This window comes from Sus scrofa, chromosome 9 (genome assembly GCF_054392235.1).
Source record: "Sus scrofa isolate SSC_HxYL_T2T_F1_AM1 chromosome 9, Sscrofa_HxYL_maternal_Yorkshire_Landrace_v2.0, whole genome shotgun sequence".
Taxonomy (NCBI): Eukaryota; Metazoa; Chordata; class Mammalia; order Artiodactyla; family Suidae; genus Sus; species Sus scrofa.
In genome coordinates, this window is record NC_139391.1 from 50,549,029 (window position 1) to 50,573,549 (window position 24,521).

The following is a 24,521-nucleotide window of genomic DNA, read 5'->3' on the forward strand; positions in this document are numbered from 1 at the left end:
GAGAAAAAGTAGACCAGGAAGCATAGAAATGGAGCCTGCAGTTCTTTCTTTCTTTTTTTTTTTTGGTCTTTTTGTCTTTTTCAGGGCCATACCCGTGGCATATGAAGGTTCCCAGGCTAGGGATCCAGTCAGAGCTGCAGCCACAGCCACAGCCACACCAGATCTGAGCCGCATCTGTGACCTACACCACAGCTCACGGCAACACTGGATCCTTAATCCACTGAGCGAGGCCAGGGATTGAAGCCTCAACCTCATGGTTCCTAGGTGGATGTGTTTCCACTGCGCCACGACGGGAATTCTGGAGCCTGTAGTTCTTACAGTGGGTGGTGTGGTCTGGACACTGGTTGGGAATAATCATAGTAATGGTTAAAAGCGAGGGGCACTTAGGCAGTGTTTTGTCCTGTGTTTTGTCATTGAACCTTAACAACCTCATGGATTGTTGTCACCATCACCTTTTTATGGATGGAGCCGAGGCGAGGCTTAGAGAAATGAAGTGACTTGCTCAAGGTCACACACCGTTCAGTACGGATTTGAACTTAGTCAAATTCCCCAGTCCTTGGGCTAAACTGCAGAACACACCCTCCAGACCGGTGTCAGGCCCGTGTCAGTTAAGAATGCGGTTTTTCTAGACTTGTCAGATCAGCAGGCAGCTTCTCTGCCAACAACAGTTTCTTGTCTTGTCCTTGGCCCGGAGACTTTTCACTTAAAATGAGTTAACACTCAGTTCAGCTGTTTGCTAATGGCAATTTTCATATGTGATTGCGTTGAGAAAGGAGAAGGCTCTTTTTGGTGAGAGGAGACCAGGAAGCAGCTGGCTGTGGGTGTACGGGTGCTCCCTCCCTGAGAAAACCTGAGTTTCTAAGCACCCTCCTAGGTCCCTGACACCATCAGTCACCCTGAATTTCTCCAGAGACTAAACCAGGAGGAGCAGGGGGGATAATTAGAAATCTGCCTTGTTTCTTCCATCTGGCAGGAGACATGTTATCTTTTTGTTGTGAATGTAATTAGAATGAGGAGTGAAGTCAGGCCACGCTCCCCTCTCTGGAGGGGTGGGGTTTCTCTGAGGCGTGTGTGTCTTTCCTGTCAGGAGAGCTTTTCCCTCCCAGAGGCCACCTTCTGTTTGGCAGCAGTGGGGGCTGTGATCCAGGCCCACTAATGAAGGAGCCCGACAGATAAAGCAGCACCCAGTCAGGCGGTCAGGTGTTGGGAAAGCCAGTGGTGATTTGGGGCTGGAAGATAAGCAAGAGAGAGGGAGTCCTCTTTGGGATTTCCAGGGCCACACGGAGAGGGGCCCTGAAACTGCAGCTCCCTTCCGTCAAGCCAGGAAGGCTCCATGGAGAAGGATGTCAAGAGCTGCTTCCACAGCTGAGGGGGCGAGAGCCTGGCTGGCTTCTGTGCTGAGGTGGGCAAAGGAGGCAGTTCCCTTCCTGGCCTGGCTGAGAAGGAGAGGGTCCTAGGCTGGAGAGAGCTGAGGGCTCTGTGGTAACCTGGGCACAGGGCTTTGCTCTGCAGCCTTTGCTCTTTTTACCAAGAGCACCGAAGCTCATAGCTCCAAGCAGCTACTTGCAGGAGGAAGAGAACTAGGCCTCCCGGGGCCTTGGTTTCTTCTTCCATGGAAAGTGGTTTAGTAATACTCACTGGATTCTTGTGAGAACCTGTAGGAGGCCACCTTAAACTCCAGCGCACAGACACCCATCTGTGGAAGCCCTGGCCACCGCCAGCCTGTCTCTCTCCCTCTTCAGTCGACCGTGTTAGGGAAGCAACTGGGGGCAGGATGAAGCCTACTGGAGCTTGGCTTTGACCTTGGCCATCCTGTTGCCTGAAGGAACATTCTTGATGAGCAGATTGTGAAGGAGGAGCAAAGAAGGATGGGAGGAGATGAGTCTGTCCTTTTTTTTTCTTTTTTTTAAAACTCCACACCCTAAGTGAAACCCTGGGGTCACAGAGGCAGAAGGGAGCATTCTTCAAATAAACAGAGCCTGGCTTGCTTTCCCCACAAGCCTCCCAACCTCAGCTGCTCCGTGGCCTGTGTCCCCCCACCCCCAACAGTGGACGGTGGGGCTGGAGGGCAGGGGTGTGTGCAGGTCCCTACAAACGAGGGGTGGTTCAGGCTCAGGAGGCTCCCGGCTGGGTGCTGACACAGATGAACAGACCAGAAGGCAAGGCCAATGCCTGCAGCCCACACTGTCACCCCAGAGCCAGTGACTAATAGTGGCAGAGGGTGGGGAGCAGAGAGTGAGGCGGGGAGGAGGGGACGGGGAAGTGGTGGGGAGCACCTGATGGGCGCAGCTCTGGCCATCTGCTGTCCCCTCACACAGCCTCTTTTGACTGCAGTTTGGAATTTGGAAGAGGATGCTGGCTGGAGGACCGAAGGAGGCTTGTTGTTGAAATGGAGTGTTTAGGAGGCTGCTCCCTCCCCCGCTGCTCCTCTCCGGTAGCTTCCTGACCTCCAAAATGCTCCTTAAATATAACACTCTCAGCGGCGCCTGACGACTCCCCTGCCTGAGCTTGGAGCTTTGATTCCCCAACGTGTGACTGCAGCACTGCTCTGCCCCAGTTTTGCCAGCTCCTGGAGGCACGCAGCTCTGCCCTGGTGCTGCGGCTCTCCTCTCCGCAGGAGCAGGGCAGATCCAAGAAGGAGAGGGGAGAGCCTCAGAGACCACGTCGTCCATCTATTTTCTGCTCCAGATATGCTCCCAGTGACTTCCCAAGGTCAGGAGGAGGCATGAGCTTCCGGTGCTGGAAAGAGCCGCTGGTGGGGAGGTGGAAGTCGAGAGGTCTGAGTTCTCCCGAGGGCTCCCAGCTGCTAGGGTTCCCTTGCTTGGGGGCCTTGGGTGTCTGCTTACCTGTCCCCAGCAGTGTGCTCTGCTTGAAAGACCTCTCTTACCGTTCTGGTCCCTATTCGTGGTTGAGGCCAGAAAAGCCACCTGTGCTTTTGTTGGGTTAGGAAAGGAACAGCACCAGGGAGGGCGACACCTTCAGGCTCCTAGGAGGCCAGGATCAAGTCCAAGCGGCTAAAGTCGTAAAGGAACTTTCTCCAACCTTCATTCCAAACCTGGTCAAGTTTGGAAAGAACCATTGTAGCAAGAAGCTTAGAGTGATACACACCAACCCTATATGAAGCAAACCAGCTTGTGAGTATTTGTGAGGCTGGGGAGATCAGTTTTTGGAACTTAGACTTTTGAAAATGCAGATAACACAGAACATTGGCATAGTCAGTCCTTCCCCCACCATCCTGCCCTTTCATCAAGCCTGTTCACAGAAAGCCATGGTGAAGATTGGTATCAGGGGTTTCCTAATTATTTTTAAGTTGTTTCTGCTACATATTGAATGGATATAAAGATTCTTTATAAGACATTAAATATGTACAAAATACACAGAAAGAAGAAACAACAAAGAGCTGTACTTCCTTTTTCAACTCAGTGAATTTTATTACATTTATAGTTGTACAGTGATCATCGGAACCCAATTTTATAGCATTTCCATCCCAAACACCCAGCCCATCCCCCCCCCACAGCTGTACTTCTTACTTTTCCTGCTGACCCCCTTGTCTTCCCGCCCTCCAGAGGCGACCACTTTCCTGAATGTTGTGTCTGTCACTCCCTTGACTTTTCATTTTATGGATACTGAATATCTATCTATCCATACAGATCCTGTATCTATTTGGATATGAAATTGACTGTCTATCTTTCTATCATCATTTTATGTGTTCTTTAGCTGTAGGTATATAACATATAAAATCATACTGTAGGCATTCATTGATTTGCATCCTCTGTTCAACATTGTTTCTGAGATTCATCCACTTTGTTGCATGTGACAGTAATTTATGCATTTTTTTGTATACTAATGCTACATCCTATCCTACATTAGAAAAATGCCGGTTTTCCTTTCTGTTGCTGGTAGACATTTGTTTGGTTTTTATTTTTCCAGTTTTTTGGTTGGTTTCCGCACACCATGTTATTACACCCAGTGCTGTGCGAGAAGTTTCTCTTGTGTGTGTCCTGTATCTTTAGTCAGTGAGGTATAAGGGTTAGATGTTAGGAGATGCGTTTCTTCAGTTTGGCCTGGTAATACCAAATAGTTTCCTTAAATAATTGAACCAGTATACACTTGCATTAGCTCCTTTTCAACCTTGATATTGTTAGACTTTTTAATTTTTGCCAATCAGATGGGTATGAGATGGCGTTTCATTTAAGTCTAAAATTGCCTTTTCCTAAGTATTAATGAAGTTGAGCACCTTTTTATGTATTTATTGATCATTTCCTCTTCTGAAAGTGCTTATTCAAATCCTTTGTCTATTTTTCTAATTGTGTTTCTTTTTCTTATTGATTTGTAGAATTTTTAAAATAGATTCTGTGGACAACTCTGTTTTTAATTACATATGTTAACACATATCTTCTCCCAGAAAAACCTTGTCTTTTCTGTGGTCAATTTTGATGTTTGGATGTTCTTAATTTTGCTGTGGTTACAGTCTTCCCCTTTCTGGACGCTGTTTTTTAATTTAATTTAATTTAATTTTATTTTATTTTTTGTGAATTGCTTAGGAAATCCTCAGGCAACAATCTGTGTGAGGATCTGTTTGTAATTAAGACTTAGGGGAGATTGTTGGTCTTCCTTCATTCACCCACCGTCAGGGTTTCAGACAGTTTTCCTTTAATCTCCTCAGCATCACAGAGCCTCAAGTTCATCCTTAGGATCAGGGTATAGCCAGCAGGGCCCGCTTTACTCGGAGATCTCCGGTCACACCTCTCATGTAGGTGGGCCTTTGGCATTGTTTCCTGTCCACTGTGCTCTGTGAGGCTGTGAAAACCAAAGCTCAGTTTCATGGGTTCTGCAAATGCCCTCTGGAAAGTGCATCCCAAAAGCTTTTCTTGATTTTTCTGGGTTTCTTCCCGCACTCCGTTTGTGCCTCTAAATATCCTTTACTATTTTGAGAGCTCATCAGACATTTTAAAAGAATGTCTTTCTTTCTCCCCCCCACCCTGTGTCAACGTTTTATTTCATGCAGCATTTTTAGTTGTTGTCAGCAGAAAAGACCATCAGGATATCTACTCTGCCATTTTCTCAGAAGTAGAAGTCTTCTGAATTTATTTATTTATTTTGTTTTAAAATTCTGCCCTTCCTAAGATACCGATATCAAGGAGCAGCCAGCTAGCTTGCAGCGTCAAGCAGAAAGCAGGAGAACCTAAGGCATCTGTCTGATCATCCGCAGATTAATGCAGAGCTATGTCAGTGCTGACAATTTTTATCAGTCAGGGAACTTTTCAGACCATTTGAAACAGACTGCCCTCTCTGAGAAGATAAAGAGAGAAAATATATTAAATGAGGAAGCTCAGGGTGCTCCTCACATCACATACACATAGGGACCCAGGAGCCTGCTAACTCCTCAGGAAGAGAAAGAGGAAGCTGGCCTGATGGTCTCCTTTTTACCTGTTTACCTGGATTCTTTTTGTTCTGGGAGAATTCGAGCACTTAGAGTCAGCTTGTCTGATAGAGTTTTTTTTTTTTTTTTTTAATGAAGATTTGTCATGATTGAGTGACTGGAGTTTGGAGTTGCATATGCCTTCATTCAGATCCCAAGGTTGCAGCTTGTTGGCTGGTTAGCATTAGATACATCAAGACGCTACCTTCTATGGTTTTCGGCTGCAACATATTACCTGGAAAATAATGATAGTTAACCATTTCATAATGTGGACGTGAGGATTAAATGAGATAATGCTTGGCATGATGCCGACATAATGAACTCTCAATAAACTTTTATTAATAGTTTTGAAGCAAAGGAGAGTTTAAAAAAAAAACAGGTAAAGACTAAAAGCTAAAGAATTTTAGTATGAAAATAATGTATTTTTTTTAGTGTAATACTTGGAAAGCTTTGATCCAGGTTTTATGTGTACCTGTGATCAGAGCAGTTGGGGCAGGATGAGAATATTCTCATCTACCTGGATTATTCTTTTTAAAAAATTTTTTTAAGTTTTATTAAAAGTGTGTTTGATTTATAATGTGCCAATTTCTGCTATATAGCAATGTGACATATATATATACATTTTTTTGTATTCATATATGTATACACACACATATATATAAAATACACATTCTTTTTTATATTCTTTTCTCTTAAGGTCTATCCCAGGAGATTGTATATAGTTCCCTGTGCTGTATAGTAGGACCGCATTGCTTTTCCATTCTAAATTTAATTGCTTGCATCTTACTAACCCCAAACTCCCAGTCCATCCTTCTCCCTGCCCCCTGGAGTACTTTTTTTTTTTTTTTAATCTTTTGAGGGCTGCACCTGTGGCCTATGGAGATTCCCAGGCTAGGGGCCTATACCACAGCCACAGTAACATTAGTTCCAAGCCATGTCTGCGACCTATACCACAGCTCATGGCAACGCCAGATCCTTAACCCACTGAGCAAGGCCAGGGATCCAACCTGCATCCTTATGGATGCTAGTGAGATTCATTTCCTTTGAGCCACAACAGGAACTCCCTGGAGTACTTTTAAGTGACATTAATCTAGGGGCTGGGTCACATATCCTCAGAGGCCCTTTGAGTGACTTATCTAGGTTACAAAGGCGATCTCTGTGCACTTTTGGAATCTGTTACATCCCTACAATATGGGGGCTGAGGTATGGCCTTCGGACAGGCTCAAGGGGCTCTAAAAACCTAACTCCCAATGTGTTCAGAAGTCTCGAAAGCATTTCAGTGTTGTCTGGCCTAGGAACTATAGGGCTATGGATGGAGTGAAATCTCATCACCCAGGAGATCTTTAAGAGTATTTCTGCTGGACCATCTGGACAATGGAGAGAGACGGCAGTGTTTCAGCGAGGTTTGAATGAGGTCACTTCAGTTAAACACTTGCTCATCAGCCCTGTCCTGTGTGTGCAAGCCTTCATAGCCACCGAGGAGAGAGAGAGCTGAACCATCCATCATAGCCCCTGCCTTCATGGAGCTGACCATCTCAAAGGAGGAAGGTAGCTTAATAAACAAGTAATTTAAGTACAATATAATATAAGTAATATAAGTACAATGAGTGTTCTTGATGGAGATTGGCACTCCATTTTTTCTTAAGAGGAGTATCACCTTAGAGGATCAAGTGGAGATGGTGTGCCAGCACATAGCATAAATGGATATCTAGATTGCTTGGGAGCAAGTGACAGGGTAAAGGCTTCTTATGGTTCAGTTGAAGGCTGCTATGTCATAATTAATCTCCTCTTTGTTCATTCTCACCCATTCACATTACTGACCTAGATAGTCTGTCATCTAGGGGAGGACCAAAAGGAATCACAGAGCCAGGGATGTTGCTGGGGCTGGAGCTCCTGGGAGAATTTTTAAAAGAGCCTTTTCTCCTTTTCCTGGGGAATCGTGAGTTGAAGCTGAAAATCTCAGCCTCTTCTCACTTAATGCTGTGTCTGGTCTGAATCTTCCTGGAGCCCCGTATCGGTACTAAAACATTGTTTAAACATTGCTTATAGGTTCTCTGGCCCCAGGTGACTGGGGGCGCTGCTGGGCCACCCTAAGTTGCTGCCTTGCCTCATTACTGGCCCCAGCAGGGAAGAGAATGGGTGCGTTCAGCTCGCACACGCACGCGGTGAAGTGCTGGGGATCGCACTGAGCAGCCCCAGCTTGCCCCACCCTGCTGGGGAAGGGTGAGGATTTTATTTAAGGTGGTCTGGGACATTTAGGCACCAGGCCTCTCTGGGCATCTCAGTTTAAGATTCCCAGGTTTGCAGAGGGCTTGGACCAAGGCTCCCCTCCCCCTCTAGGGGCGGGGCATTTTAACCCTTTGGCGGATGCCCAAGAAAGTGCTTATCTTCAGATATTTCTGCCCCTCTCCTCTTCCTTCTCCGGCACCCACACACCCACGTTGCTCACCCACCCTCTCCCTCACTTGCTGTCCCATCCTGGGACAAAACATGTGCTGTGTCTTTAAATGGGCGGAAGTGGCTGGCAGTGCTTTGCTTGGGTACTGCATTGATTAGGAGATTATATGGAGCTGCGGGAGCTGCTGCCTGGGGGAAGAGAGGTGCAGGTTTTGCTAGGTTTTTGCAGTCCTCCCGGGCTCTCCTTGCGTTTCTTCCCCAAGGCTGCTCTGAGCCGGCGTGAGGTGAGGGTGGGTGGGTGGCTGGCCAGCCTGCCTGTTGACAGCAACTCCAGGGCTTGTTTTGCAGCCTTGCCAGCATTACCCATCCTCATCAGAAACTGGCAGTGGCAGCAACCGCTCGAGCGGGCAGCTCCAGCCCCGGGCTGGGTTTGCAGAAGCTGTCCTTTGCCTCCTAGCCCAGCTTTTAGCTGGGAACGGGGAAGGAAGGAACGCAGCAGAGCACTTCTGGCTGGCGCTGTCCCTCTCTCTCTCTTTCTCTCTCTTTTCTTTCTCTTTCTGTGTTCAAGTCACATTGCATGGGATTCTGTTCTTTGGGGACTTCGTCATCTTTTCAAATATGTCCTGGGACCTCTGGAGCTGTAACCGGGATGCTAACGACACGGTCAGTGGATTATCGTGACTGTACTAATGAAAGGATTCAAGCTCTCCTGGTAAGTAGAGAAGGGATACGGCACCTTCCTCTGCCGCTGTCTTTCTTCAACCCTGCGTTCCCTGCGGCACCTCCGCGTCCTCCAGAGAGGTCTCCTGCCCAGAGGCCCCTCTCCAGGGCTGGGTGTTGAGGGGTTAAGGGGGGGTGGGCACACACTCTCTGAAGTTGGGTTGCCCTCTCTGGCTCAGCCCACCTTCTGCACTGCTGCAGTATTTTCTGCTAGCATCTTCCTGGAGGAGGGGTTTGGTGGAAGTTGGGGGGCTGTGGAGAGAATCAAACTGCAGCTGAAAAGAGTCTCTAACTTTGAGGGGGCTTGAGGGGTGGCAAATCCTGAAGGAACCCGATAAAGAAAGAAACCTTTCCCAAGGTACATCCTCATGAGCTGGCAGTGCAGACTTTCTTTACCCTACAGGCATCATGAGGGGCCTCTCTTACCCTGCGCCCTGTGGGGTGGCCATCTCTGACCTCTGGAGGCTTCTGTCTGAGAGGGTCACCGGAGCCAGGCTCTCACCTCTAGCATGCCCGGTGTCCAAGGGAGAGTGGACGGCCCCCTGCCCACTGCACACACACCTTGGGGCTTTGCAAGTCCCTCTTCCTCTTGCTTGGAGGGTAGGGTACCTGTGTTATAGCCGCAGTTGTTGAAATATTTTTACCTTCCATTTTAAAAATAAAACCCTTACCTCTGCCTCTTCTCCTTTGAATCAGATGGGTGGGAGAATTGGCTTCTTATCTGGTTGAGAAACTGGAGATTTTGCTTGGAAAACTTTACCACTCCCTGCAGTGTGGTGTGTTAAGCTGGGAGGAGAAAGGCTCTTCCGGCTGGGGTTGGAGCCTGCTCTCCTTGAGGGCAGTGGAGGACAGAACTGGAGGAGGAGAAAGAGCTTGGGGGGCGCTCCCTGCACGGATGCACCCCGAGTAGGGCTGCGGTGGGCCATCTCTCTGGATGGAGGGCGAGAGGTGACTGTCAGAGTCAGGGTAGGTATTGAGCAGTTTAATGCAGCGAGTCCCAGCCTGGCTCTAGGCCATACCTGGCTTTCCAGAACCCCCACCTACCCCATCAGTCTAGTCTAGTAGCCCTCCTCCTTTAGGTGAGAGGGTCCTTTAGTGAAAAGATACTTTAGAAAAGATACTTTGCAGAAGGGAAGTGGAGGAGCTTAGTTCCTTCAGGCTTAACTCCTTGTAACTGTGAGGTCCAGAGCAGTGGTACCCTTCAGGGGACCACCCAGCCTGTAGTTTCTGCTCCTCACGATTTGGTATCACTCCCTCTTGTGCTGAAACCACCCCCCTGAGTTTGAGAAAGGGAGGTAGAAGCCCTATGGTACCATCCCTGCCCTTGCTTTCTTGGGGCCTGGTTCCCTCTTCCTTCCGGGGTAGAAGCCCTTAGCAGGCCCAGTCAGCATCCAGAGCTGCCCCTTTATTTCCCAGCAGAGCCGACCTGGGCCTGTGACTTGGATGAGGCCTCCAAGGAGAGCCCAGGTGCTGCCAGGAGATCGTGGACCCTGGCTTGTCATCAGAAATCACTCAGCCTTCCTCTGTGCCCTGGCTGTCAGCACCCTGAGTTGGGGCCTAGGGGTGCTTGGCTGTCATCCAGGATGAGACATCACTTTAACGCAAAATGCTTCTCTGCTCAGCCCGGGCCGGTCCCTCGGGGCCGAGCAGAGATGTGTTTGCCTTTAAAAATCCTGCCTTGAGTATCTCTTGATACATTTCAAGAGGAGAGCAGTGTTAAGCTGGGGGCTGTAATTGGGGTAACCTTGTCCTTTTCAGCCAAATAAAATGTTAGCAGGATGGGGAAATTGTGTGTGTATGTCTGCCTCGCTACTGTTAGATCCCATGATTCACCATCTCATTACGTTAGGTGCAGACTTATTGGTCCATACAGTCCAGGGGCCGGACTTCGTAGTTGTGTTGCGGATGTTTGGGCTGGAAATGCAGCTCCCTTTGAGGGGGGAATCCTGTGTCAGGGTACCCTCTACTTTCCCAGCAGGGAGCCTTGGTAGAAACAAGGTGACAATTATGTTGGCTGCCTAGTTCTTGTTCTGGCTATAACACTGTCTGCACATGGAAGAGGATGGAATGCATTAGCTTTCTAATGTTTGAATCATTTCTAGAAACATTTCTGGAATGCCTACTATGTGATAGTGATACAAAAATGATGATATTGCTGCTGCTAATAATAATAATGATAACAGACATGTAATTGAGTGCTTACCACATGTCAGGCACCATATTAAGTACTATACATATATATTTAGTCACATACTAAATATACCATACATATATTTAGTGCCGACAGCTTTATGATCAAGGTCCCCACTTTCTAGATCGAGGAAATGGACACAGAGAGGTTAAGTAACCTGCCTGAAGGCATACAGAAAGGAATCTGGCTTTGAATTTGCAGGGAATTTTTTCCAGTGACTCGCCTGTTCTTGGTTGTGTTTCTCTGTAGAAAACAAACTTTCCTCTCTAATATATATAATATATATATACACATACACGTATATATATGGATACTATATATTGGTTTTTTTTTCTATTTTGCTGTCTCTTTGCTTTGTATTCTTTTTGTGGTTGTTCGTTAATTAGACTTTTAGACGTGCATAGAAATGCATTATCTCATCAAATGCTTACTATGATCCCATGACTGAGACACAGAATGATAAAGGGTTTTGACTAAATTCTTACAACTCATTAGTGAAAGGCCAGTGTGCCAACCCTTATTATTTGATCATTATTTCAGTTTTGTAACTATCACAGCAACAGAAAGCTATGTCTGTTTAGACCTTCCTCTCTGGAGAGCAGGGTCAAGTTCTATAAATTCATTATTCATCCATCCCTTCGTTCTACAAGTGTTGACCAAGTAATATTTTCACAGCCCTATGACTAGGCATTGTGGGGGGTGAAAAAAGGTAAGGACATTGCCTGTGATTCCTAGGGACTGGTACCTTCATAGATAGAATGAGAGTCAACCCCCCTCAACACACGTGCCTGTAGGCATGCACGTGTGCGCACACGCACACACACAAACACAAACACACCCCTACATAACAAGTCAGTAAATGCTAAGGGACAGATAAAGGCAGTGAACAGGCACTCTGGAAATTTAGAAGAGGTTGGAATTCTCTCAGGTGGCAGAGAAACTTCTTGAAGTGATTGGCGATTGAGTAGGGGTGTGAAGGCTGGACCATGTTAGGTAAGTTAGAGGCTGTACTTTGTACAACATTAACCCTGCCCCTTAGGGGATGCTTTTGGAAGAAGCCAATCAAGATATGTTTCCGAGATTGACAAGTGGCCAGGTTGTGAGCTAGAAAGCCTCCCCCAGTCATCTCCCCCTCATTAGGGCAGGGGTTTTAGGTTCTCTCAAAAGAGATTCTTTGTACGTGTGCGAGATATAAAGCTGTTCCTAATTCCTGTAGAGCTTCAGAAACTCAACCATTAAGAAAGGCTCCCCTTTTGTGGAGATGCTTCCTCTGCAAAAGGTTTGGGCCCCCATAGGCCTTGGCGGCCTGTAGTGGCATCTGTCTCGACTCTCTGTCCTCACGTTTCTGGTCCTCCTAGTGCAGGCTGCACAGAGCCTGGGGGCTGGGACAGACCTTCAGAAAAGTCAGTGGGCCGGAAGAATTCCATTCGGAGGAGAAAGTAAAGAGACAGTCTAGGTCTTGACACATGGCGGGGGAAGCATTTCTGTGGCTGGGTCTTGTTCCACGGATGAGAGGAATTGCGAGTTTGTCTCTGTGTCTGAGTGGGTGAGTGAGCAGTCATGAGACCTCACACGGTTTATTTAGGAACGTGAATGCCATGTGAGAGAGCCCAGTCAGTCGCTTATGTTCTTACTGGGTAACTGGGACAGGGGTCCGTTGTGCACGCCTCCATCTTTCATGGAGATCGATGGGCAGCCATGTTTGACACCGCAGCTCACCCAGGGTACTTTTTCCCCTTCAAATCTGTTAGCAAGGGAGTACTGTTGCTTCTGCTCTGCTTTAGACCCACGAAAGAAGAAATGGTTAGGCTGCCACAGGGAGGATTTAAATCAGATGTAAGAAAAAATTGGGGCATGCCTGGAGTGTTAAGGTCAAGACGTCCTTTGTCTTTTGAGGTTCTTTTGGTGAGGTTTACCCAGAGGAGGAGGAAGCCCTGGGCATGGCCTCTGCTTACCCCTTTTAGAACCCAGCCTCCCAGCTCCTCACAGGTTTTGCAGAAGGTGAGCCACAATGCGCGTTGGGGGTCACTCAGAGGCTCGAGATTCTGGAAAGCCAGCTCATAAGGATGAATCTTGTCACCCCTTTTTGACCTGCTGCATGGCCTTGGTAGGTAGGTGATTTCTGTTTGCCTTGGGTGGTAGCTGTCTTGCAAGTGGGATTAAATGATAGTGCTGGACAGATTAGTGGGTCTCTCAGCTTTCTTTTTACTAATGGTATTTTTTAAAAAAACAGCCACAGTCTCGATAGAGCCGGTCACTTGTGATATAGGCCATTGGTCCACTTCTTTACTCAGCAGGAGACACTAAAAATAAACCTTTATTTGAAAATATTAAATATTATCATTTACAAACATTCCCCCAGCAGGCATACCTCTTGCTAACAGTGTGAGATTTACTTTATTACTTGGTGGGATGGGAATTGGAGTGTTCCCATGGTCTGGTAAATCCAGGGCACTGAGTGCTGGTCATCTAAGCATTTAAATCCCTTGAGTGATTAGGACAGCTTAGGGCAATCTTCTGACTCTGCAGATTTCTTAAAAGAATAGGCCTTTCCTACCTCTTACCCTGGTTTTTTCTACTTTGAGAAACTGCATCTGGCTTGAAATGAGCCACACTAAACATGATTTGCTTTGCTCTTTGTTGTTGTCATCATCATTATTATTTAAGAAGCAAGAGATTTGCTATATTAAATGTAAGCTTTCAGACAGCAGAGATTGTGTCAAACAAATCAGATGATGAGCACTCAAGATTCTTTGCTGCTGGCTAGAAACTCTTCTTCTTGGCTATTATGAGACTTCTTGTCATCGCAGATTATTGCTGGAAGAGATGATTTCAGGTTTCTCAGGCTAGAACCTGAAGAAGAAGAGAACACTTCTGAGCACTTGCTAAATTGTCCAGAAGGCTAGACATTGGTCCCCTGAATGAGTCGTTAAGGTGAAAGGTTATGATAGACCAGGTATTGGCTAGATGTTTTTGTGTTTACTTATCCTTAATGCTCTTCCTTGGTTTGTATCTGTACAAAGATGTTGCATTCATCTGGATAGGCTAGCTTATGCTATGATGACAACTCCCACCCCACGCCACCGGCAAACTCAGTAGCTTAACTCACTGTACGTTAGTTTCTGACCACTCCAAGTCCCTCCAGGAAGACTCTGGAAATGTCTCCAGGGATGCCATCCTCTGTATGATAACTCAGAGATCCAGGCTATAGAATCTCCTCCTAAATCACTCCAGGGGGAGGAGAGCATGCCTCCTAAATGCTTCTCCTTGGAATCGAGTACACTGTCATTGCCCTTTCAGCACATTGGCCAGAACTAGTCACATGGCCCTGCCTGACTGCAGGAAAGCTGGGAAATGTAGGCTTCTGAACAGCAGGCAGAGTACCAGTAATGCCCACCATAGCTGAGTTTATGGAAGTGTGGGCCTGGGTCCGCTCCCCTTTCTGAGACCCCACAATGTATTCTTACTGCCTGTAGAACGGGCCTTGATTTGCAGTATCACGGAGGACCTTGTGTGACCTTGGTCCAGGTGTCAGCCCGCCTAGCCGAGGGCCAAATTCAGCTTGCCGCCTGTTTTTGTGCAGATGGTAAGCTAAGAATGTTTTTTCTACATTTTTAAATGGTTGAAAAAAATGAAGAGTCACATTTCATGACGTGAAAATTATATGAAATTCAGATTTCAGGATTCATGAATAAGGTTTTGTTTATGCTGCTTTCATGCCGTGGTGTCTGAGGGGAGCAGTTGTGACTGACCTCTGGCCCCCAGAGCTAAAATAATTATTGTCTGACCCTTTATACAAAGTTTGCCGTCCCCTAGTTTAGGCAAATAGAGATGCCTTTCCAATGCAACAGAGAGTGATATGTTGGTTTTTTGTGTGTTTTGTATGTCTGTGGTTTTTTTGTTTTTGTTTTTGTCTTTTTTAGGGCCACACCCGCAGCATATGGAGGTTCCCAGGCTAGAGGTCCAATTGGAGCTGTAGCTGCCAGCCACAGCCACAGCAATGTGGGATCTGAGCTGTGTCAGTGACCTACACCACAGCTCGTGGCCACGCTGGATCCTTAACCCACTGAACGAGGCCAGGGATCGAACCCATGTCCTCATGGATGCTAGTCGGGTTTGTTAACCACTGAGCCACAACGGGAACTCCCAGAATAATATATTCTTACTGGCTACCTCCTCGCTAGCAGTCTTGCTCTAGACACCTTAATAGTAATAGTGATGACGATAAAGATGTTAATAATAAAAGCTAGTTCTTATAAAATGATTGACCACAGACGTATTTTATTTTAAATGTTTTCTGTATATTAGCTCATAACAGTCATATTCGAGCTCTGTGCTATTATTATGTAGGCCTTACAAATTAGTAACCAAGGCACAGAGAAGTTAAGTGACTGGCCCAAGATCACACAGCCCAAAATGGTTCACACTCTTAACCACTACGGTTACAAAGCAATTGGAAAACAGGTTTTTGCCCATGAGAAGAGAGGAGACTAATACCCATGAAAAGTTGGAGAAATGGTCTAAGGTAATTTATGAAGACATTTATGATATGAATTATGAGCACTAACACTGTGGAAGAACAGAGACAGGGGAGAGCAGTAATGGGCAAAATAAATGGAGAAGGGCTGAATGGAGGAGATGGGAGGTGGGTTGATCCTTGACGGGTCGAGGCCACCGAGATCTCAAGAGGGTTTAGCAGGTGTCTTGGGCAGCAAAGAAGCAAGAACTGGGCTATCCAGGATGCAGGCTGGTGGAAGGGAGCGATGGGAACAGAGCAGAAGGTTAAGTGGCAAAGTGGGGCTCATGGGCAAAGGGCCTCCAAAGTGAGGCAGAGGTGATGGACTTGCTCCTCTCAGCCGTGAGAAGCCCTCAGGCTCGGGGTGACCACGGGGATGTGTTTCCTAACGTGGAGGGCAAGCTGCTCTGAGGCTGGGAACTGGAATGAAGAGCCTGCATGAAGAAAGTGTTAGAAATTGTAGTAACAATGCTTCTCTGAACTTTCCCTTAAAACAAACAGACAAACTTGCATAATCCTCACGCAACCCTACAGGAAAGGTGGTATTTATCCCATTTTACAGATAAGGAAATTGAGTCTCAAAGAGGCCTAGGTAATGGGCCCAAAACCACATGGTGACAGAACTAGGAGAAAACTGAAGATGCCTAGCTCTAAATCCTGTTCCCTTAACTTCTGCACTCTGTTCTTGAGTCAGTGTGAAGAGAGTGTTTATTTGGTAGAAACCTAGAGCTTTAAGCTTCACATTTCAGCAGAGGTTTGCTGAGGAGGTTAGTCTTTCTGGGTGGTGACGCTCCCTTTGTCCCTCAGTCCTGCAGTAGAAGAGTTTCTCCAGTGCACTCATCCCCCCCTGGTGAGCCCTGACCCTCGTCATTGCTGTTCTGGTGGCTGTCACTTCAGGGTTAGGCCAGGGTTTATTTAAAAACAATTTTTTTTTTAAAATTTCATGAAATATATCATGAATGCAACAGGATGTGTATAATGTATCTGTACAGCTTAAAGAATATTTCAACATCGTCACCATCTAGTTAAACGTTAGAACATTACCTAAAGCTTTGAAGGCCAATCAGTTTTTGTTTGTTTCTTTTGTAAGATTTATGGAAATATTCAAAGGCTGGGAGGACAAGCCCAAGCAAATGCAAATCTTGGGAAGTGAGCGCTGTCTGCTTTCCTGAATTGGGGTCTGGTACTTTCCTTTCTAGAGGAGGCAGGCTTAGCTTCTCAGCGCCTCTTGGTCCTAACAGTGGCATACATGGCTGCTCCGTAAGTAGGGCTCCCTCCCTTTCACTCTGTGGTAGACCCCAGGGGCCAGATGCCGATGGTTCTGGTGCTTTCTAGTAGTGTGACTCTAGGCAAGGTTCTTGCTCTCCCAAGCCTTGGTTTTTCTCATCTATAAAATGGGTCCAATCACACCTACCTTGAAGGGCTGTCGTAAGGAGTGGGAGGATTGCATGAGATAATTCCTGTTAAATGCGTGTAGGAGCAGACCTGGCACATTGTAAGCACCTTATAAATGTTAAGCTGCTGTTAAAATCTGTATTGTCTTATGTTTGGCATCATTCGAAGACAGCATGGTCGTGGTCCTTGCTCCCCACACCTAAAATCCAAGATTGTTTCTCATGCCCTTGGATGGAGCCTTATCAGAGAACTCTGATCCTTGTCTTTCCCTGTGTGGCCAGGAACCATAGTCTCAGGCTGTCATCAACCAGTTTTATCCCTCCTTTCAAGTTAATGACCTCCTCAATCATATGTTTTAGTCTCATTGCTGGAGCTCTTCTGTCCCCTGTCCCACATGGATGTCGTCACCAGGTTACCTAACCGGGAACTAGAATTTGTTCTACCCCTCACTGGATGTGCAACCTGCCCTCAGCAAGGCACCAATGCCCTCCTCTAAGATGATAGGCAAGATGAGAGCAGCAGATTTTATCTCTTTTGGGTCCCCACAGACTTCAGGCTAAGGATCTCAGGAGTACAAGACTGTTTAATATTCCTAAGTTCCTGCTGAATTCTTCCTGTCTTCTATTTAATTAGTTTACGCATTTGTTGACTTGATGAAAGTGTCTTGAGCACCCAGTGGGCAAGGTGGTAGGAACACAGAGATGAGTAAGAATTGGTCCTTGCCCCGGGATGGTGCTTAAAGTAGAGGAAGAGCCAGAATTGGACTCCCTACCGTGTAGGGTCTCACCAATGCTGCATATTATAGGAAAATTCCACAGAGGGACTCAGATGCCTCTCCTGCTGTAATGCAAATAGATTTATCTTTCAGTTAAGATCTTTTTTTGGACCTTTTCTCCTGAGACTGGGAGCCTCATTGTTTCATAATAGCTTCCCTGCAGCGACCTCAACTTTTTATCCTGACTGAATGGTCATGGTTTATATCCGGTGGCATTATGACAAGACATGCAAAACCCCTTTGTTTTCCAGAGGCTTAACTTGACGAGCCTCAGGGTGAAAATTCTGGGAACTGTGACCCCTGGGCTTTTGAAGGTGATCTGCTTTGCTCATTGCACTTTACTTTCCTTAGTCATCTTTTTGTCTAAAATGGACTATTTTTATATATTTATTTATCTTGTATCTGTTGACTCTGGCATGTTCAGCCGATTTTTTTTTTTTTAACCCTCTGGTTTCATGAACCAAGGTTTCTGCTCTGTGTCCTTGCCTTCTTTGATATAAACAGGCAAAATAAATTTGTGCTTTTGTGAGGCCTATTAGTAGTAAGAACTAACCACTGCCATTCAGCTATTGAGCAGTCTTTGTATGAACCATTACATTTATAGCTGCAATGGTAGTTAATACTCCTTTTTACAAAAATCGGTACTTGGAGCAGTAAATACTCAGCTCTGGTAAATGCTCAGGATGTTGTGTGTGCAGCTGGAGAATTGGTTTTTCTTGCTTGCTTCCATCTTCTTTCTTCCGCTAAAATCTCTTAAGTGTATTTCTGAGCATAAGTTAGGGCCACTTTTAAGCTGATCATGAGTGCTAAAGATCATTAATAATTGTCATCACCAGCCACAAAAGATCTTTAGCTACCATTGCCAGGAGAAGGGGTGTCACCTCCAGCTCTGCACCTCTCTTTCTGTTATGAGCTAAGCTCCTCAGACTCACTACATGAAAAGCAAAGTTATAATAGTCTCCCGTCCAACCTTCCCTTCACATCCTCTCTTAGTCACTCACATTGGAAACTTCTGAGCTATTTTTTTACACGTTCTCCCTCACTCCCCACACTGTTACATCTCTGCAGCATCTCTCTGATCTGTCTGTCCCCCACCCTTTTCTGTGACCACTGCCACTGGCTTAATTCATGACCTTTGAATGTCTTGTTTGGCTTGTTGCAATAGCCACCTGGCTGTCTCCTCTCTTGCTCTCTCTCTTTTTTTAAAACAGCTTTATTGAGACATAATTCATATACCATGCAACTCACTCATGTAAAATGTACATTCAGTTCTTAGTGTATTCACAGACATAGACAGCCATCACAGTAGCCAATTTTAGAACATTTTATCACCTCAAAAAGAGACCCCAACACCTTTGGGCTGGCACACCCCAACACTCCCAGCCCAGCCTTGGGCATCTGTAATCTACTTTCTGACTCTGTAGATTTCCCTATTCTGGACTTTCATGAAATATATGTATATGCATGTGTATATATATATACATGTATATATGTTGGTGACACTGGCTTCTTCCACTTAGTTTTTTTTGTTTGTTTGTTTGTTTGTTTTGTCTTTTTGCTATTTCTTGGGCCGCTCCCGCGGCATATGGAGGTTCCCAGGCTAGGGGTCGAATCGGAGCTGTAGCCACCGGCCTACACCAGAGCCACAGCAACGCAGGATCCGAGCTGCGTCTGCAACCTACACCACAGCTCACGGCAACGCCGGATCGTTAACCCACTGAGCAAGGGCAGGGACCGAACCCGCAACCTCATGGTTCCTACTCGGATTCGTTAACCACTGCGCCACCACGGGAACTCCAGTATTATGTTTTTAAGGTTCATCCAAGTTGTAACCTGTATCAGTGCTTCATTCCTTTTTTATGGCTGAAAAGTCTCATCTCTTCTGTATCTCATGGGTCTGTTTTTCATTCAGGTCAGATTTGCAATCCTTCTTCAAAACCTGAATTAGGCTCCGTGTTGTCTGCAAAATGGCACCTGACACCCTGGTGTGGCACTCAGGGCCTTCAGTGTTTACATCCTTCCAGGAACTCTTCTGTCCCTGCCACCCTAACAAATGCAGCTCTGCACAGTAGCTCCTACCTTTACCTATAACTACAGTCTTTAATTCTGCTGCTCCTTTGCATATGCTCCTCTTAGCTCTCCTATGGAAATCCTACTTATCCTTCAGAATTTAGCCTTACTCTCACCTCCTTGAAGAAGTCTTCCCAGATTTATCTTATCCTCAAACAGGAATTAATTGGTCCTTTTCCAATCTCCGAGCACTTTGCTTGGATTCCCATAATGACTTTGTGTTGGATTAGATGTCATCCTGTCTTTCATAACATTAAATCTTCTCTGAGAGTAGGGAGTTATTCTAATTTTTGTTTTTTTTTTTCTCATTGTACTTTCTATAGGGCTTTCCACATAGTGCTCAAAAATGTCTGCTGTATAATTGATTGAATTCTTAGATTTGTGTAGTCCTTTTTGCTTTTCAAAGTTCTTTTATAGATTTCTTCTCTTTCGAAAATCAAAATAAAGAACTTCTTAAAGAAAAAAAATTTTTAAAGTTCTAACTTGTTTGATTTTTTTTTTTTGCAGCAGAAATTGGTAGAAAATTTAGAAAATGTAAAGTAAAAAAAAAAAATCAGTCATAATACCACCCTTCAGAGGTGATCACTATTAGCATTTTATTTTTATCCTTTGAGCTGTTTTTTCATAGAAAGATATAAATAGATGAAATTTCTAACTTCTATATGCTGCTCTTTCGTTCTTTGATAACTGATCTCGCTATAATGATGAATATTGATTTACCTAATTACTTTTAATGGTAGCGTTGCAAATATGTGAGTATGTGTGCAGCCTCCTCTTATTTGACATTTAGCTTATTTCTAATTCTTCAAGATTAAAAATAATGTCATACTAACGTGCTTCAGATAAAAATTTAGAAGCCAGATTTCTAGGTCAACAGCTTGTAACACATGTGCCAAGTTGCCCTTGGAAAGGTTGTTCCAATTTACACGCCCACCCCCAAGTTATGAGAACGTTTGTTCCCCTTGTCCTTGCCTGCCTGGCATTGCCATTCTTTTTAGTCTTTGCCAATCTGATATTCCACAAGTGATATCTCAAGAGTTGCATTAACCTGGGTTGCTTTGATCATTGATGACATGCTTTCAATTTCCTTATTACCCACGTGTATTTTGTCTGTGAATTGCCTTTTTTGTTCTTTGCCCACCTTCCTGTTGAGGTGTTTGTCTTTTTCACTGCTCACAACTCTTTTATATAGTATGGATATTACCCCTTAGTCATACACGTTATATTTTCCATGGGACTTTTGTCTTTTAACTTGAGGCTGATTTTCAGCACAGAGAAGTCTGTTGGAATGTGGTCACGTTAGTCATTCCTTCCCTTTCTGGTTTCTGTTTGGTGTTATTCAGAGAACATTCCTCCCTTAACCTTCACAATATACGTATTCCTTTATGCTGTCTTTGCATCCTTCTGTGGTTTCTTTTTAAATTTAATACATTGGTCCATTCGATGTAAAATTGTATCTACTTTTATAGAAAGAACCCAGGTGACTACATTTTCAGGCATGGGACTGGAAGAAACTATCCTAGGTCATGTTCATTTTCCTAGCATCAGAGCACCAGCCCAGGTGGATGGGTCTCTCTTTTTCCAGAGTCTGATGGTTGTCTGATGGTCAACCCTTTCCCATCAGTCGCCCACATTTTCCATAACCCTTTCTGAAATCACCTGTTATTGTGCGCCAGTTCCATATTAATAGTATCTGTCTCAGTAGGCTGGTTTGAAGATTAAATAAACCTGCAAATGAGATATGTGACAAGCTGTAGCATAGTGCTTGGCACCTGAACTTGCCACATCAGTTTTGCTGAGTGAATAATTGAATGAAATGAATGAGTGAGCCAAAGGTGGTCTGAGCAGCGATCACTGAGGATGTTGTCAGATACCAGCAGTTCTTCTATTGGAGTGTGGCCTTGGTCAAACAGCCGTGTAGAGAGAACATGTGCCAGTTACAGCGTGCCGTGGGGAATGTGGAGGAAGGAAAACTCCTGAGAAGGGTTTTGAGAAGGTGGCAGTCCGAGGGTTAGGACAGAGCCCATAGCCTATCATACACCACGCTTAAGGTACATAAGCAAATGGGAGCCATGCTGGAGGATTCCCAGGGATGCTGGAGAGTTCAAGATGTGGGGGAAGTTTATCAGGGAAGTCTTCCTGGAGAAGGTGCATGGGAGTAGAGCTTTGAAGGAAGGCTGGGACCATCCAGGTTGGATTTGTGAAAAGAAGTCATTTGGTGTGGGAGAGAATGATGTAAGCAAGCAGCCTTTTTTAAAAAATTTGAAATAGTAATTTTTTTTTTTTTTTGCTTCCCTTTCCACCTTCTTTGCTTTTGATCTCACTGTTTCCTCATTCCCAGCTTTTCTTATCTGTCCTGCTTTCAGTGCCAGTTAGAAATCATCGTGGTGAAAGTTGTTAGTACAGTTGAGAAAGTTATTTTCGAAGTGCTTGAGCTCTCGGGTAGAAAGACACCAGGGAGCAGGAAGTAAATATGCCTCAGAGCAGCCATATGAGACACTTCTCGCCATAGCAGCCTCTCTCCAACTCCGCTCAAAGCAGAGGGTGTTTTCTAAAATTTGTGTTTTCTAAAATTTACCTAGTACATCGTAGGCGCTCCCCGTTTTTCAATTTTTTCATTTTTTGTCTCTTTAGGGCCATATCTGCAGCATATGGAAGTTCCCAGGCTAAGGGTTGAATCGGAGCTGGAGCCGCAGCTGCTGGCCTATGCCACAGCCACAGCCACAGCCACAGCAACACCAGACCCAAGCTGTGCCTGTGACCGACACCACAGCTCCCAGCAATGGTGGATCCTTAACCCACTGAGCAGTAGCCAGGGATCAAACCCGAAACCTCATGGATCCTAGTCGGGTTCATTTCTGCGGAGCCACCACAGGAACTCCACACTCCTCTATTTAAATAAATCAGTGAGTGAGTGAAACTCTGCGTGGCTTCGCTGAGATGCAAGAACTGACGTGAAGGATCCATCCGCTCTGGCCTAGGAAGCCAGCAGGGGGACATTTTTGTGATGAGGGATTTGGAAGAGGACACCTTGAGGGGTGGCTATTGAGCCAGTACCTCTCCAAGTTTGTGGAAGAGGAAGCTCTGCCCTGGGAGCTCCTAATCGCATCAGAGGACATGCCGGAGAACAAGGAAAAGAAACCTGAGGTGCAGAAAGGCGCTGGGCAAATTCTAGACATAGATGCTGAGCATAGCAGCATATAGTGGGCTGGTGTTAGCTAAAAACTCTTCTTGGACATTAAGTAATTGGGTAAAATACTCTCAATCCCCAGGTAGAAAAGCAAGAAAATGGGCTCCTGCCTCCATAAGCATTCATCATTTCCTCTATTTAATGTCATCCTTTATTTCAGGAGTCGGCCAGCTGCAGTTTGCTGCCTGTTTTGCAAATAAAGTTTTATTGGGACACAGTCATGTTCTTTGCTTGCATGCCGTCTCTGGCTGCTTTAACCCTGCAGCAGCAGAGTTCTGTAGTTAAGACAGACTGTGTAGTCTGCAAAGCCTGAAATATTTACTCTCTGGCTCTTTACAGGAAGAGTTCACCGGCCCCTGCATTGTATTAGGAACAGATGACTAATCTTGAGTTGTTTTCCAATGAGAATCGTGATTTGCATCAATCCATGCAGTTTGCTAAATGAGTGCCCCCTTTCCTTGTGGCACATATTTGCAAGATGACTTACTGGGATCAGTGGTGTGATCTGGGATTCAGGCCCCCTGAGGACACGCTGAGTGGCTAGCAGTCTCTTACTAAACATTATTCCTTTCTAATGTTTATTTACTGCTCAGCATAGGCCAGTCTTACAGAGGGACTGAGGCTTTGCGAAGTTAGGGAAGGTGCCCCAGCTTACATAAAGCGGCAAGATTTGAACTCCACCTGTGGGAGAAAAGCCCTTGCTTTGACCACTCCCTGTATTTCCTGCCAGCTTCCTTTCTCTACCCCCTTCTCTTTGTGATTTCTGGGTCAGTCATCCCTCAGCCTTTGCTCTCCTGGATGAGATCCGTTTCTCTTGGAGTGTCTTGGTCTGGCTTTCTTTTTTGACCCCCCCACCCCTCCTGCAGTCATCGTTGTGACCTGGCCCCCCAGCCTCACTTCCTTGGGGCTAACTCTCCCTGGGAGGCTGATTTTTGAGAAACAAATGAGGTCTTGAGTTCCCTGGCCCATCCCTGAACCTCTCCTGGAGCAGCATCTGTCATGCAGGTGCTCTGCCTTTTTTAGGAGACAGCAGGTGCCTGGAGAACCAGATGGACCAGGGAGCATGGCCCCAGGGCCCCAAAGTGGCAAAAAGGCAGCCGCTGGGCAGGCTGAGCTGGCATTTCTGACCTTTGCAGAGAGAGGGCGTCCTTAAAGGGACAGCAAGCTTTTTTCTTTCCTGGTGGCTGACTGCCAGTTCAGATGCCAGGGATTTGAAGAGACCATTGTTCTGGCAACGGGAGATGGGGGCCCAGACCGCCCAGTCGTTTTTCCTTTTCCCGTTACCCACTGCGTGTCCCCCTCTGATGTGCAGCCTGTCGAGGGTGGAGGGATGGTGAGCTCCCTTCAGTGCCACCCCCACCCCACCCCACCCCATCATCTGAACACAGCCTGTCACCAAGGCCAAGGGCAGAATAGCCCTCACACCAGCTCCCCTCCCCCAGGGCTGCTCCAACGGAGAGGGAACAGTCTCCGAGGGCGGCACTGAGGTGCCCCAGTGAGTTGTTTGCTTGTCCCAGGTGAGCTGGGCGAGGCCGTGAGACAAGTTCACAAGGGCCTTTTGTGAACCACCTGCACTGGCATCATCTTAGATACCTGTAAAAACCATAGATTCTTGCTTCCAGTTCTAGAACTTCTGGAACCAGGAATCTGAATACCAACAAGCACAGCATAGGTGGAGAGCCACGAACCTCATTAGCAGTTTCCATACCTGGCTGGTCCTTGGGACCATGTGGGGATGCACTGCATCTGAGTATCTGTGCGGGGTGCATGGATTTAAGCGGGGCGGCTTCTCTTTAGTGGTTAAGAGTGGATTCCCTGGAGCTGGCCCACTGGGTTTGAGTGCTG

At 46.1% G+C, this 24,521-nt stretch overlaps 1 protein-coding gene and 1 long non-coding RNA gene across 22 annotated transcripts in view; one reads left to right on the forward strand and one right to left on the reverse strand.

Moving 5' to 3' along the window:
- The window catches only part of GRAMD1B (GRAM domain containing 1B), a 247,702-nt gene that overhangs the window by 145,221 nt on the left and 77,960 nt on the right, over positions 1 to 24,521 (forward strand). For 3 of the 21 annotated variants that reach the window (XM_084976437.1, XM_084976432.1, XM_084976435.1), the window contains exon 1: positions 7,973 to 8,531. The exons of 17 other annotated variants lie outside the window; for them this stretch is intronic. In XM_084976437.1, the coding sequence (XP_084832563.1) occupies positions 8,509 to 8,531 (23 nt within the window). In that variant the 5' untranslated portion in view covers positions 7,973 to 8,508. Of the gene's footprint in view, positions 1 to 3,102; positions 3,135 to 7,972; positions 8,532 to 24,521 lie in introns of those variants that run through there. One more of the 21 variants, XM_084976433.1, reaches the window with a different exon arrangement.
- Positions 4,313 to 9,344, reverse strand: LOC146399901 (uncharacterized). The gene is made up of 2 exons (XR_014815523.1): positions 9,211 to 9,344; positions 4,313 to 5,657 (listed from the first exon to the last, which is right to left on the reverse strand). It is a non-coding gene; the product is annotated as an uncharacterized LOC146399901 (long non-coding RNA).